Source organism: Aphelocoma coerulescens, chromosome 11 (assembly GCF_041296385.1).
Source record: "Aphelocoma coerulescens isolate FSJ_1873_10779 chromosome 11, UR_Acoe_1.0, whole genome shotgun sequence".
NCBI classification, from domain to species: domain Eukaryota; kingdom Metazoa; phylum Chordata; class Aves; order Passeriformes; family Corvidae; genus Aphelocoma; species Aphelocoma coerulescens.
The window spans coordinates 21,041,120-21,055,197 of NC_091025.1; the positions used below are offsets into that span (position 1 = coordinate 21,041,120).

The following is a 14,078-nucleotide window of genomic DNA, read 5'->3' on the forward strand; positions in this document are numbered from 1 at the left end:
GGGTCGCTGCAACGACCTCGACAGGACCACTGGGCGGCGGAGGAGCAGCGCCGTGGGGCGGGGCAGCTCCTCCCCGCCACCACCGGAGGTGGGGCTGGGCGGTGCCGTGGGGCAGTGGCGGCATTTCCTCGCGGTCGCGGCGTCGAGGGGAAGAGCTCGTCTCGCAGGAGCGGTGGAAGGACGGCCGGCCGGCCGGCCCGCTCGCCTAGAGATGACAGACGCCCTGCTGCCCCGCGGCTGCCAGGCGGCGGAGCCGGCGGGGGACGGCTACTTTCGGAAGGTGGGAGGCTCGGTGGCTAGCCTGGGGCGGGTGGGCTGCGTGCGCAGTGGGCTGTGTGCCCGGGGCAGCGCCTCCCGAGGATGGTTCAGGGCTGGGGGCTCCCTCTCCGTCGCTCACGGTCTGCTTTCTCCCGGCGGAGCGTTGTGGGCTCCGTCCCATGGAAGCCCACGCGGGGATGGGGAGCAGCCTTGGGGGGCGGCGGGGCAGGGAGGCGAGATGGGGACCTCGCTCTGACAGAGCGCGGCTGCAGGGGCTGCCCGGCCTGGACTCCGGCGAGGGGATGCGCCTTGAGCTGGCGGGGCGCTGCGCGGGGACCGGGCGGCCCTCTCCTGCTTCTGAGCTGGGCGTCACCCTGAAGGACAGGAGCACTTTTAACTTCACAAAATGAGTCAAATTGCGCTTGTCGGCCTTCTTTTTGCTGCCTTTATTTCCCCCGTACAGCCACCCGCTCTCTTCCCCGTTTGCTACTCACCGCGTCTCCTCGCGCGCTCTCTAGTAAATTACCTTATATACCTGTAAGAAAGTTTACTGGAATAAGGTAACGAAGTTAACAGATTCGTTAGGAAGTTCCTAATGAACACTTGCCCTAATTACTTTTCAGACTGACTGGGCGGCTTATGCCATAACCTGCACCTGAGTTCTTTCTTCACAGCAGTAATTATAGTTAAGTATTGCTGTAATGCAGGCAGCCCTGTGGGGTCCTGTGAACTTCACTGGAGGTAAAGGGCAGTAAGTGCTGTTTTCAGAGAGCTTTGATTCGGCCTTCCCTTGCTGTTTTTATGTTCTCAGCACCTGTAACTTTCGTCTATAGGTTTCAAGTCGGGGTGTAGGTACACGGGGGTTTTGGTGTAGATTCTGGATCCAAAACCATGAACCGTCTAGTCTGTGGAGGGGGGAGGGGGAAGCTGCATACATCAGGTTGTTGCTGCCCGCCTTTGCACAAAAATAGCCCCATTACACACTTCAGCAACCACCTGGATGACATCCTAGGGAGGCACATATGCTTTGCTTTGTTGCCCTCTTTACAGGCTGTTTGATTTTTTTGCCGTAGTATTTATCAAATTCATAAGCCTGCAGGAGCTTTAACAACACCATTGCCCTTTAGCAGAGGAACTGTTTCTAGCTGAAAAGAGCTAAGCTTTACCTGTGCCAGCCATGCTGCAAGGAATCACTACCACCTTGTAAATAACTAGACAGACTGAAACAAAACTTTGCCCAAATCTTGTCTGGCTTCTTCATTTGAGTAATCCTACTATAATATTTGGTGAGTAAATTACTTTTTTCTTAGTAGTCTGTAGCAGCTAATCATACAATGTGGCCAAGTTGTAATTACTTAGTTTTCATAGGTATGTTTTCTACACTGTAGGAAGCTCGTAGGCTGCCTTGAGGCATCTTAGTAAAAAAGTTGACTTTTCATGAACTTAAGTTAAATAAATCAACTTTTCCACCTATTTGTTTTTACTGATAAGGGCTAACTGAAGTTTAGTAGCCAAGTTGTGCCTCAGGTCGTAAGAGTAGTGAATCTCCTACACTCAGAGTTGCTAAAGGACTGAGTTATTTAAATTAAGTTATTGTATGTTACAGTTAAGGTCACTGAAACAGTGTTAGATCAATGTAAAGCCTATAGGACAGGAATGAAGTTTTTCTCATATATGAAAATACTGTAAGATCAATTTAATATCTAATGATGAGCATCTTTCCTATTGCTTACTTTTAAGACATAAGTAATGAAAAAGTGGGAATCTGATAAAATCTGAGTGAGCTAAGTGCTGCAGTGAAACATTCTTTCCTCTGTTCCCTCAGGTCTTGGAAAGGTTCATCCAGCTCCTAAGTGTCTTTAATAATGTTATGAACTTCAGATTAGGCTTGATGCTCAGAGCCTTCGGTCCCTAAAAGTAAGCAGGAAACCAGCATACCTTGTTATACATTAGTTGAATGGTCTCAAAGGTCAGAGCTTTAATTCTGACTTAGAAGTTCCAGGTGAAGGGGGGAGGAAAAACAAAACACCAAAAAAACCTCACTGAAACAATCCCACTCCTGGAATCTTTAACAGGTACAAGCTGTGAACCCAAGGAGATGCTTTAAATGCAGTATATGCATGTCCCCTTTTGTTGGTGCAGAATCACATCAATTTTCAAGGATAGTCCTTGTGTTTTTAGGTCAAAAGACGCTTACTTTTTTTTTTTTATTCTGTAAGTTGTGGAGCAAGGTGAAAACACTTGCTTTGCATTGGTCCTGCTCAAACATGGCTTCCAAGCGCTATGTACACAATGAGGTTGCCTTAGACTCTTGATGTTTTCTTTTGATGAATGGATTACTATGGGAAGTGGGCTCAAAGTCTGTATTGCTCTGTTGTGTATTATGCTTTTTGAAGTTTTAAATACAGCATACCAGAAAGCAGCCCTCAGTATCCCCAAGATGCAGTATGTAAAACAACTTACTTAATTTTTTTCAGTGCCTTTTTTCTTTTTTAACGTAGGGAGGGAGCCCCATAAAACTGTGACTGGCTAAAAATAGGGACACAGATGCACAGTCGTGTTTCCTGCTCTGACTTCCATTGTCACACTAAAAAGTGACTCTGCCATGTGAGTCTGAGATGTGATAGGTGCCAGCAACTGAAGTCTACTTGCACCCTCTCTCAGATTTACCCTCCCCATTCCCTTCCAGTGATGTCACAGCTGCTCCAGAGAGACCTTTTCCTCTTTCCCTTACCCCGTCTTTTTCCATTATCTCCTTTTTCCCCATGGCAAAGACCTATCATTTATATATGCAAAATTAAATTTTTCCTTAAACCTGAAAGATGCTTTGAGCTGGCTCAATCCTTGTGTGTCTTTTGTTGGTGGTTTTTCTTTTTTGATCATCTAATTTTAAGGAAATTTACCTGTGCCACACAGGGTATGTATAACTCTGTCACTGTTGCCCCTATTCACTTCCTCTTATATCTCCCCTCCAAAACAACCCTCTTCAGCTGTTTGATGAGCTGCAACCAAACTTGTGAGAAGAATTTTACTTTTAAAAGCAGAACAGACAACAACAAGAAATATCCTTGCTGGCGTCCTGAAGAGGATATGGCAAAATGGAAGAAGCACCTTACTTTCCATCAAAAAGAAGATGGAGCTTCTGCAACTTTAAGTTCTGGGAAGATAATATACCAGGAACTGGTTCTGCTACTGTTCTGTTTATCTTGGCTCAGTTTAGTGTACATTGCCAGGGCAAACTGTACCTGTTCTCCTGGATGGTGTGAGTCCTCTTAGACCATCACCCTCATATCTGGACCTACTCTGTATGGAGTTTCACATTATTTCACAGTTACTGATCTGTGAATCAACCATGCATATCCCACACACCCATCCAAATTTTGCCCCCAGTCTTTCTTCCCTATGAAAATAATGACAAAACTAATGATAAGAGCAAAGAACAATTTGTTTTAAGAATAGAGCAAAGCATTTAGACAAGAAGGATTTTTTCAACAGACCAATAGTAATTAAAGCAGGTCTGTTGTCATGTGCAGCTTTGCTTACATGAGATGCTTCTCCCAACCATGGTTATTTTTTACACATGCTATGGTTCTATGATGTCTTCCAGGGTTTTTTTAGTTACCTTAGAATTTTTGTGAGAGAAATAGCTTGCTTTCTTTTTTTCAAGCTCCTCTCCCCTTCTATTTTTTTTCTTTTTTTTTTTTTTTAAATAGCACACCACCACCCCACTTAATCAGTAAGCTTTTGCAAAGTAAATATCCCCGAGACACATCAGCATGCAGAAGTCAGGATATTTATAATATAGTACTCATCCAGTCACAGGATCCAATGCTTGTGGGATGACCTATTAGTAGGGCTATGCCTGCCTTGGTTTTGGGGGGTGTTTTTTGTTGGTTTTTTTTTGTTTGTTTGGTTGGTTTTTTGGTGGATAGGAGCCGAGCAAGGAAGAGATGCCTAGCAAGTTCTTTCTGCTCTATTTTTCCCACCTTGACTTACTGCTTTGTCACGCCTTACATTGGCCATAACTTTTCAAATTTCTCTCATCAGTCAGAAAGTTGCAATACATGGTAAGAAAAAGCCATAGTTAAATTTTCCAAGGTTACCATTTCTGCAGCTCTCTAGGTATTGGCTGGCTCAGCATGAAGCATCCCAGCTTCAATTTGGTTGTTCTGGATAGCAGTCCACTGTGCTACACAGAGGCAGAAGCAGTAGGACAGCTAGCTTAATGAATCTTTAGATTCTGATCAGTTGAACAACAATGCATATTTTCTTTTTTTTAAAGCTTTGCCTCCATCTGTGAGGCTAGATACTTATCATATAGACCAAGCTGATTCAGAAAGAAAAACTGTATATTAGTCCCCTGTGTCAGGGAAGAAGGCTGCAAGCAGAAGCAAGCAGTCCCATAAATGAAGCACCAGACTGAAAATGATAGGTATGGTAACTCGCTCATGAATCAGCACTTCCCTAATTAGCTCTGCATGTCCTTCCCCTCTTTTTGGGCTTTCTTCTGCAGGGCTTCCCCCCACCTGTTGTTAATGTATCAGTTTACCAACCTGCCACACCTGTCCTTCCACTGAGGTTTAGCTCATGGGGTTCTTTTTAAGTCATTAGTAGCCAGGCAACCGTCAACATTAGCATTGACACAGGAATATTTATTTGGCTATTTGTTCTCTTTCCACTTGTCTTGCAGGACAGAAACAACATAGCAATGATTCATAACCCTTGTCATCCCATATTCACACACATATACAAATTCATAAAACCTAAAACAGAAAGTAGGCCTTCATGTGAAACTAAGAATCATCTGAAACTTGGTTAGTCAAAAGACAGATGTCTCTGATGAAATGTGACTGTTGATTTTGCTTAGTGAGTTCTGTGACAAGATGGAGTTCATGTAGGAAATGCATCTTTGGAGTTCAATACAATTAGTTCTCTAACTTTATATTACTCTTTGGGCCAGGCACTTAGAACTATAAAACACTTGTTCATGGCACAAGTAGACTAGGCTCTGGAAGACCAGTTCTTCCCCACCTCTTTTCTTAAAACAAAAACCAACTACAACAACCAAGTCCCTCAGATAAACCTTGTACTTCTAAAAGATCTACAGTATATAGCTAAATGTTCAAAATTGAACTAGTGGTAACATGCAAAAATAAACACTAATTTATAGTACTGGAAGAAAGTAGGAAATGACAATTTAGCAGGACTTGGGATCAGTTCTAGAAATGCTGGTGTGAAATTCGCTGTTTGCTGCAATTGCTATTAGAGCAGTTCCATACATACTTGTTATTTAAACATACATGTTTACATACCTGGAGGATATGGCCAGTTGTGTACACTGTTGGGCTTGACAAGCAGCACAGGCTTCACTGGCTGGAAAGGAATGTTTTCCTTTAAGTAAGGAGGCACACCCAGTTTCAACTCTGTGTCACCTTCAGACAGTGTGGCTCATCTTAAAAGTTCAAACCAATACTTTGTAAATCATATTTATGTTAATTTCAAATACTTACTGCTATTACTCATTGCTTGGCAAACAGTCATGATTTTTGCGTTCATCATGACTGATTATGTGATGTGAGCCATGTAGAAATGCTGTTTGGGAAAGCAATCTTGTACATGGAGGAAGACGAAACTAAGCACTTGTTTGGACCTGTTTGCTAAATAACTTTAGTACACAGAATTTGTGCTTCACGCAGGGAGGTATCTTTCCCAGATTGTGTATTTCTTGTGGGTTTTGTTCACATATTGGTCATTTTTGCTGCCTTCTACACAGACTTCTACTCATCAGTTTTATGGCAGCTTGATTACAATAAAGAGTTTAAACCTGCAAATGAACACAAACTAGCTGAGTGTCCTCATCCCCTGTGCAGGAGATGTAAAAAGCAACATTTTCCAAAAAGTGAAATATTAATTCCTTATAGGCCTTGTGAAGTTAATGGGGGGCATATGCTTGCAACAGGTGAGCATATCCTGAAAACAGACTCCTCTATCCATAAGAAGCCTTTTATCAAAATTGCTGCACTTGCAGGCACACTGGAGGTTATACAGATACCTTGGTCTGTCAGTGCCTTGTCCTCTTAGGGCCCAGGGCTGGTTTTCCTTCCGACAGAGATTAGTGCCTGGGGACCTGAAGTGCAGGGAAACATCTCTTACGCTTTTTCTCTTTGCAGAGAGTTTCAGATCACTGCTGTTTCGTACTCATTGTTCAGTGGGAGCTTGATCAAAAGTTCATTAAAATGAACAAATCACTTCTATGAGCTTAATGGGCTTGGGAATGAGGCAGTTGATCTTCTGGAAAAATTTTCCAGAAGCGAAGCTGTAAAGAAGTATTTGAATGATGTCATCAAACATGTTTGGCACACAGAAAGGGAAGGGAGTTCTGGGAGGAAGCTGCAGCTTTACAGAAAAATAATGAAGGGCAAGGCAAGGATACATTTTAGAAGGATGCTTGAACTAAGTGGTCAAGAAAGAAGGTGGAAGGAAATACCTGTGCATGAATATGGAGATGATGGGTCTGAGAGGAGAATTAAATACTCAAAGTGAATGCAAGGGGAAGAGGAAATAATTGGTGAGGTTCGAATGAAAAATGTCACAGATAGAATGGAAGAAGATGAGGCTTTGAATAGCAGTAGTAGAAAAGACTATACAACAACAAAATGAAGGAGAAGCAAAGTGGGAAAGAACAGGTGCATCCCAGAAAAAGAACCAGACTAAGAGCAGAAAGCAACTTGTGGCTACAAGACCATGTTATGCACTAAAGTGTGCCTTGCTTATGTCTTTGTGTATAATTGTGTGTAAAGGAGCGTAAAGTATTTGGTAGTTAAAGGACTACTTCTAATCTGATGTGAATGAATGAGTTTGTGTGTGTTCTCTTGAGTAAAAAGTTCATCTTCTATGTGTCAAGCTTGCTTGTGAGAGCTTTCTCAATGAAGGGAGCTGTAGGCTTGTGCTGTGAGTGGTATTTCAATGCAGTAATTCAGTGTGGTGTGTTTTTTCAAGTTACGTGCTTCTGAGGATGTTTGCACAAGCTTCCTGTCACTTTACCTATTTATTACAAAATTTTCGAACTACATATGTAAAATTAACAGTATTGGGTTATGTGCCTTCTCAGTTGAACTAGTGTAATCTGGTTTGATGAGCTCATTTTTCTGTTGTCAAGTCAACTGGCTCTCACTTGACAACAAAAATAAGAACTGAGCTTCATTAGAATCATTAGAATTTCATGTTCTATTAAAATACTTGCTTCTGTTTAGCTGATATGTCATTGCTTCACCCCTCATAATTAGAGCTTTTCGATAGACTTTTAAATGCTCTTATATCAAAACCAATTTTTTTCTAGTCAAAACTTAGAGGGAGAGGTCCAAAATAGCGCATAATTTAGTGGCTGGAATAGTTAAAAGAAGACTTGGGGAGGTCTGAGCCTCCTTCTTGTGTAGCATACAATCCAGCAGGACTGATAAGCTTTGCAATGATACTCAGTGAGGCCACTCAAAAGGACATTCTTCATTTAAGGATAAGCCTTAAAACAGTGGTTTTATTTGCTTCAGAATTAGTTTTAAGATTCAAAGGCGTTTGATACCTTTTAAAAAAGGGGTGGCAGGGGCAAAGAATAAAGGTGTGGAAGGGAAATTTCTAATGTATTTTAAAAAGGTGTTAAAATTGTGTTTCCCTTAGACAAACAAAAAAGACAAGCATGCAGTCCTATTCATCTGTATCAGTTTTAGCTTTTCAATGCTCACCAGAATACAATGGCTCAGTCCTGTTCAAACACAGGTTTCAGTAGTTTGAGTCTTTTACTTGTGTAAGGTATGCACATATATGGGAGCATTCTTGTGAATTCCGGATTTCACACTTTACTTTTTAAGAGCTTAATTTGATAAGAGTCTGAAGGTGTAATCATCTTACCCTGTTAAGCTCTATTTTGGTAAATTTGAGATGTAAAGAGATGAACCTGGGGAAGGAGGGATAGGAATTGTACTGAAGGTCTGAGCTACCAGAAGGAAAGATCAGAGATCCTTCGAAAGGTTCCTAAAACTGGGAGCAGATTTTTCAGCCCCAAACTTTGAGCACCAAAGTCTATTTTGGACAGAGTTGTACTTCAAGGCTGTATATATCCCAGTATGGAACTCTGATACTTTGCAAGGGTTAAGCAGAGGCTTTGATGGGAGTTGCTGTCTTGCTGGATACTGTTTTCATAAAATCCTAGAAATTTAATAACATTCTGCCAAATTTGGTTGCATTTGCAAAATATCTTGAAAATATTTTTAGGGGAGAAGAGACTGGCTCACATGTGTACTTAAGATTTAAAACAAATATTTTCTGGCTGGATTTTAATGTTAAAATGTACTGTGGTCATGGTTTCTTTTGGTTTTAGTGACCAAGTTTGAGACGAGAAATACTGTCATTGATGTCAGATCATCACTGATGTCAATGTAGCTAATTTGTATTCATACAGAACCTATGCCATTAAGGTTCATTTAAATTCAGTGTTAGTCCCTCTTAAGTTTCTTCCAACAGCAACAAAAAACTTGTTTTCTTAATTCTAGGGATGTAATCCTCTTGCCGAGACTGGACGAAGCAAACTGCAAAATCAAAGAGCTGTTCTAAACCAACAGATCTTAAGAGCAGTGAGAATGAGAGCTGGTGCTGAAAATCTTTTAAGGTATAGATCATGCTTTCCTAATTCTCTTGCCCAAGCAAGAATTGGTTAATTTTCTTTTAATTTTGTAGGAGTCTCTTGGCTGTTGTGTTTTCTCCCTTTTGCCCCCAAACATGCTGCCTCTATTAAGGTAGAATGATTTGTGAATCTCCCTGAATTTTTTCAAGCTATAGCTCTATAGAGTCATTACTTTCTCTCAAGTGCACTTTCAGTACTGCTATGTTGCAGTAAATGTTAGCCTTTCTTAGGTTGCTCTCTTGGTTCAGCTTTATTGCTTGTGACAATGGCAAGTGGACCCTGCTGAATATTGTAATGAGTTCCTTTTACTCCTCAAATCAAATAAAGGTATTGCCACTATGCTCTTGGATTTTCCCAAGATCCTTTAGTTCTGTGCTGCATAGTAGGAAGGACTCTCAGTTGTCTTCTTTATTCCATGTAGTAGTAATGATATAGGAATAGCAGGGTGGTACACATGTAATTTGAGCTGGGTTACCACCAGTTGCCACCAAATTCTTCTATGGTTTGGCATAACTGGAAGTGATTTTGCTCTTCATCTATTACATTTTTTTAGGATATGTTTTCATATGTCACTGTCCCCATAGGCATAGCCTTATGTTGACCCTGTCTTAAGGCTGTTACATCCCGTGATTAACTGCTGGCAAACAGTCTGTAGCTTTCCAATCTTACACAGAAGAACTGAAAACTATCCCAGTGCTCACCTGTAGTAGTTTCCTGTAGTGTCTGTTTCTCTGCAACTGAAGCAACAATGGGTCTTCAAAAACAAAACCTAGTAAATATACTTAAAGAAGTGAAAATGCTTGGATAAATTCAATTTTCTTAAACTTGCCAATAATCAATAGGTTGCCCATTGTCTGTTACCTGCTTTTATCTCCACTCTTGCAAGAGATGTGACAGGTTGAAAACTTTGGTAATTTTAGCCTCTGTGGTTGACTTAAGTTTGCTTTGTTTTCTGGTAATTGACTTGGAATTTTACTACCTTTTGTATGGTTAGCAGTATTATTATATCTGTTTTTGAAATGGAATGCTTCATTCAGTTAATGTTTCTGCTTGTCTATTCAGGAGTGTTTTGGAAGGGCTAAAGAGATGAGTAATAGCTCATGTGAAAACTGGTAGCATTTCACCTAAATATCCTAAAGTTCAGTTTCTGGTCCCAGTATTTCTGCTGAAATACTGAAGTTGCTATCCGAGTGGGAACAGACTTATTTTTAAGATTTCAGAAATCTAAAATGAATTTACACTTGTCAGACTATTAAAACTTGCTAGTTCTTTGAAAGAAGCAATTTTAAAAGTAACCTGATGACTAGTTGTATTTACAGTCTCATAAGGAAAAACATAAACAAGTTTTATGTTTGCAGATTCTCTTTGAATTTCATCAAGTTCTAAGAGAAACTGAAACCAATTGCTGTCTACAAGGAGCCTCCTGCAGTAGGACTTGAGAAAAAATCTGGAAATGCAGGTTTCTTTACTTTTGGCTGAAAGTAACCACTAGGCTTGAAGCACATGGTCCATATAGTGCAAAGACTTTTGTTCTTAGAATTTCTAAAAGTCACCTTCTCCTTTTCATTGTCTTTTTGTTCTGAGAGTTCTAAGTTAAAATTAAATTCCGAGTAGAGTTGTATGGATCTCAACAATATCACATTGTCCCTGTAGCTGTCTTTTGCCTGGTTGTCACAAAAAAGTATGTCTACAGTGTAAAAAACATGAAAAGGTAATCAAATTAACTCTAATTGAAATGGATGTTCATAGCAATAGAGCCAATAGAGAAGTCAATCTGGATGGAACTTTGGGGTTTCTGAAAAAGATATTAGAATCCCTCCTGTGGAGGATGGTAAGCTAGACCAAACATGGAGCCTTAATATATCATAATTAAATTATTTTAATTATTAAATTAATTAAATAATTAAATTAATATATCATAATTAAAGTGCTTGTAGCATCAAAACTTGCCCATTTATCTCTGTGGTGCTGCCTTTTTCAAGGAAGATCCACTCCACCATATGTTTGTATCCAGTTTGACTTATGAAGGCAACAGATGTTAACATTGCCTAATTTAAGCAATCCAAGGTATTCAGTAAAGTACAGCATAGAAAATTCAGAGACAACTAATTTAGAATATAAAAAACAAACTTAGGATTTTATTCTTGGAAAAATTAGTTCTTCACCAAGGTGTTCCATAAAACTGGAGAACTGCTCCAAGTGGAGCCTAGATTTATGATGTGGTTGTTCATAAATATTTATGAGGGTGGATTTTGTCTTAAAATAAAGGTAAATGCAAAATGCTGCAAATTTAAGTTCGTTATTGTCTTAAGATTTGGACTCTAATATAAGGGTACAATATCGTAAGCATGGATACCTTTTATCTTAAACTCAAATAATCTGTATCTATAAATCCACAGGTATTTTGAAAAGTAATATTCTAATAAAATTGTCAGTATGGAGAATCAGGTTAGAAATTATGAAATAAGTACACAAGTCATCACACAGAAATGCTCAGGGGGTGTTAAATACCAACATCCATTGTGCTAGCAGTTCAAAGGGTTGCCATTTAAATACATAAATGGCAAATAAAACAAGCAAACCAAATCATATTTACATCCAACAAAATCAAATTATAGAGAAAGTTGTCCTGTATTAAAAAGATGTGGTTGAAAGATATTTCTTTCTGTAATAACTTTTGGGATAAAGTTATTTTATTTCATTCTTAAGATCAGAAGTCTCAACAGATCTTTACTCAATTTATAAGGTGGGGAAGTCTCTTGAAAAATGTCTCCTGACTTCTCCCACCTCCACCCACCTATCTTCTTTGGGGGGGGGGGGGAAATCACATAATCTGAAAATAGGGTAGTGATTCTGTTTAAGATGCTTTAATTTTGTTGATTAATGTATCTGAAAAAAGCTTGACCCTTAATCTTACATGGAAAATTTGGCGTATAGGAAATCTTCTGTGGCTGCATGCTGTTATCTGGAAACTATCCCAGGCACTCTCTTGACAGAAAAACCTAATAAATTCTGAAACATGAGGTCTTGTATCATCTCTTAAGGAGATAAAAAAATCTTAAAAATGCTGAGAATGCTTGCATTGAAGGTTGAAGGGGGGGTCAACCAAGCTTGTAGAAAACCTTTTCCTCAGCAGTAAAAAATTGATATGTCTCTGCAGAGCAACCACCAACAACAAAGTACGAGAGCAGGTACTACTGGAATTGAGTTTTGTAAACTCAGACCTGCAGATCTTAAAGGAAGAATTGGAAGGACTTAATATCTCAGTAGAAGTTTATCAAAATGCAGAGTAAGTATAAAGCTAAGTTATTCAATTATTAACAGATCTTCTGTTTACCCTTCAAAATTGTTTCTAGGTGAGTGTGAATGTTGGACACGAATCATGTGAAAGAACAGAGAGCTTGATAGGAAGAGCACAGATTTGATGGGAGATTTTGTTGACTAAGGGTTAGTCTGCTTATTTGTCCTTCTCTTGGGAAATGTATGTACCACTAATCCTTGGATATGAAGTTCCTTTGAAGAGAAGAATATAGTGAGAATTGAAAGCTCTTGAGGCTATACTGCAAACACTTGTAACTTAGCAGAATTTCCAGTACTGGAATGGCTAATTGGCTCAGTGCATTCTGGAGTGAACAAACTTAGTGATATAGTAATATTTCTTTTCAAATGTGGTGCATACAAAGTCCTCCCTAGCTGGAGAACAGAAACACAATACTGATTTGATATTCAGAGCAGATTAGGTAATCTTGAATGTGTGCCCTTCAGTGACAGAAAACCACAAATTCCTTGGCTAAAGCAGAGGAATTTCTAGTAGATGAAGTTGGATTTTTCCCAAGATATTTTTCTCCACTTTGAAGAGCACACTAATTTTTAAATTGCAATGGATTATTCTTCAAAGGTAAAACTTCAAAGTTAAGGAGTATTCATTGCCTGCATACTGAAATTATTTCTGTGTCAGTTATACGTCTTGTTGCTCCTAAACCAAAATATTTTCTATTTAACTAACAGCTATTCAAGGTACAAATTGAAATGCTTCATGTGATGGGGGTATAGTTTTGGGTCCGTCTTAGCACTGTTCTCAGCTAGGTGTTAAACTTCCTGGTGGATTACAAGGAATTCTTAATGTAGAAGGATGAAGCACATTTCCAGAGAGGTAACTTCCAACTGAATGCTGACTTAATGCAAAATATCTACGTTGTAGTTTTCTCTAACAGAAACTTTTGATAAACTTCCTACCCTCCACCTCCATGGCAAACTTTGACAACTGTTTGATGCAAAAATGTTTTGGGTTTTTTTGGTTGGGGTTTGTTTTTTATTTTTGGGTTTTTTTCTGAGATTTGGGGTTTTTGTTCAAGATCTAACTGATCTTCATAGATGCATGTGAGCACAGAGAGCAGTTATGGCTGTGGAAATGAGAGCAGGGCTCCACAAGTACTATTTCTTCTTCTAGCTACAGAATATTAAAAATATTTGGATTCTCATTGAAGGATGAGCAGTAGGTCAGGCCCCAAGGCAGGCAGAAGCCTTGAGGCTGGACAGCAGTATGCTTGTTATTTTCTCCTGATCCTACTTGCCCAATCTGTTTTGAATGGTGTTTTGCCTTTCTTATGCTTTTCATTCTAAGCTCGAAATGCTTTTTATGTTTCATCAGCTAAAATAATTAATTTACTCATAACTGCTCTCCAGCCTTTAACAGCAAGTAGCTATTAATACTTGCTCTCTGACTACTGTGCATACGGTTGTCAACATGAGGTCACACCCATGGTTTACTGGATTAACCTGTATTGTGTTAAAACAGTCTGAAGGGTTGGCCTTCCCGGTACTTGCACACATCTCAGCTGGATTGAGAAGCATGATATTTCTACTCAGTTCTGGAAATTCAGGATCACTTCCCTAACTGTTCAATACACCCATGACATTGGCTGCATGAGTGTGACACCTTAGCTGTGGAAAAAAATTAACTTTACTTTCTTTAAGCGACCAGTGCTGATATCTACAAGTACTGTGGGTGGTACTAGAATTGATTACATCAGTAAGTTAGGATTTCTTTTCCATGTGTCTCACTTCCTTTTTGAGGAAAAAGTCTTGATATAATCTGTAGTGGAAGTGTTGAGGTTTCTTCTAAAAGCCTCATCAAAAATCA

At 39.6% G+C, this 14,078-nt stretch overlaps 1 protein-coding gene across 2 annotated transcripts in view; it reads left to right on the forward strand.

The window, feature by feature from the left end:
- Nucleotides 1-121: 121 nt before the first annotated feature.
- RHPN2 (rhophilin Rho GTPase binding protein 2) overlaps nt 122-14,078 on the forward strand; it is a 28,371-nt gene continuing 14,414 nt past the window's right edge. Inside the window, exons 1-3 of one of the 2 annotated variants that reach the window (XM_069027293.1) lie at nt 122-280; nt 8,805-8,920; nt 12,096-12,224. In XM_069027293.1, the coding sequence (XP_068883394.1) occupies nt 212-280; nt 8,805-8,920; nt 12,096-12,224 (314 nt within the window). In that variant the 5' untranslated portion in view covers nt 122-211. The remainder of the gene's footprint in view (nt 281-8,804; nt 8,921-12,095; nt 12,225-14,078) is intronic. The other variant, XM_069027294.1, reaches the window with a different exon arrangement.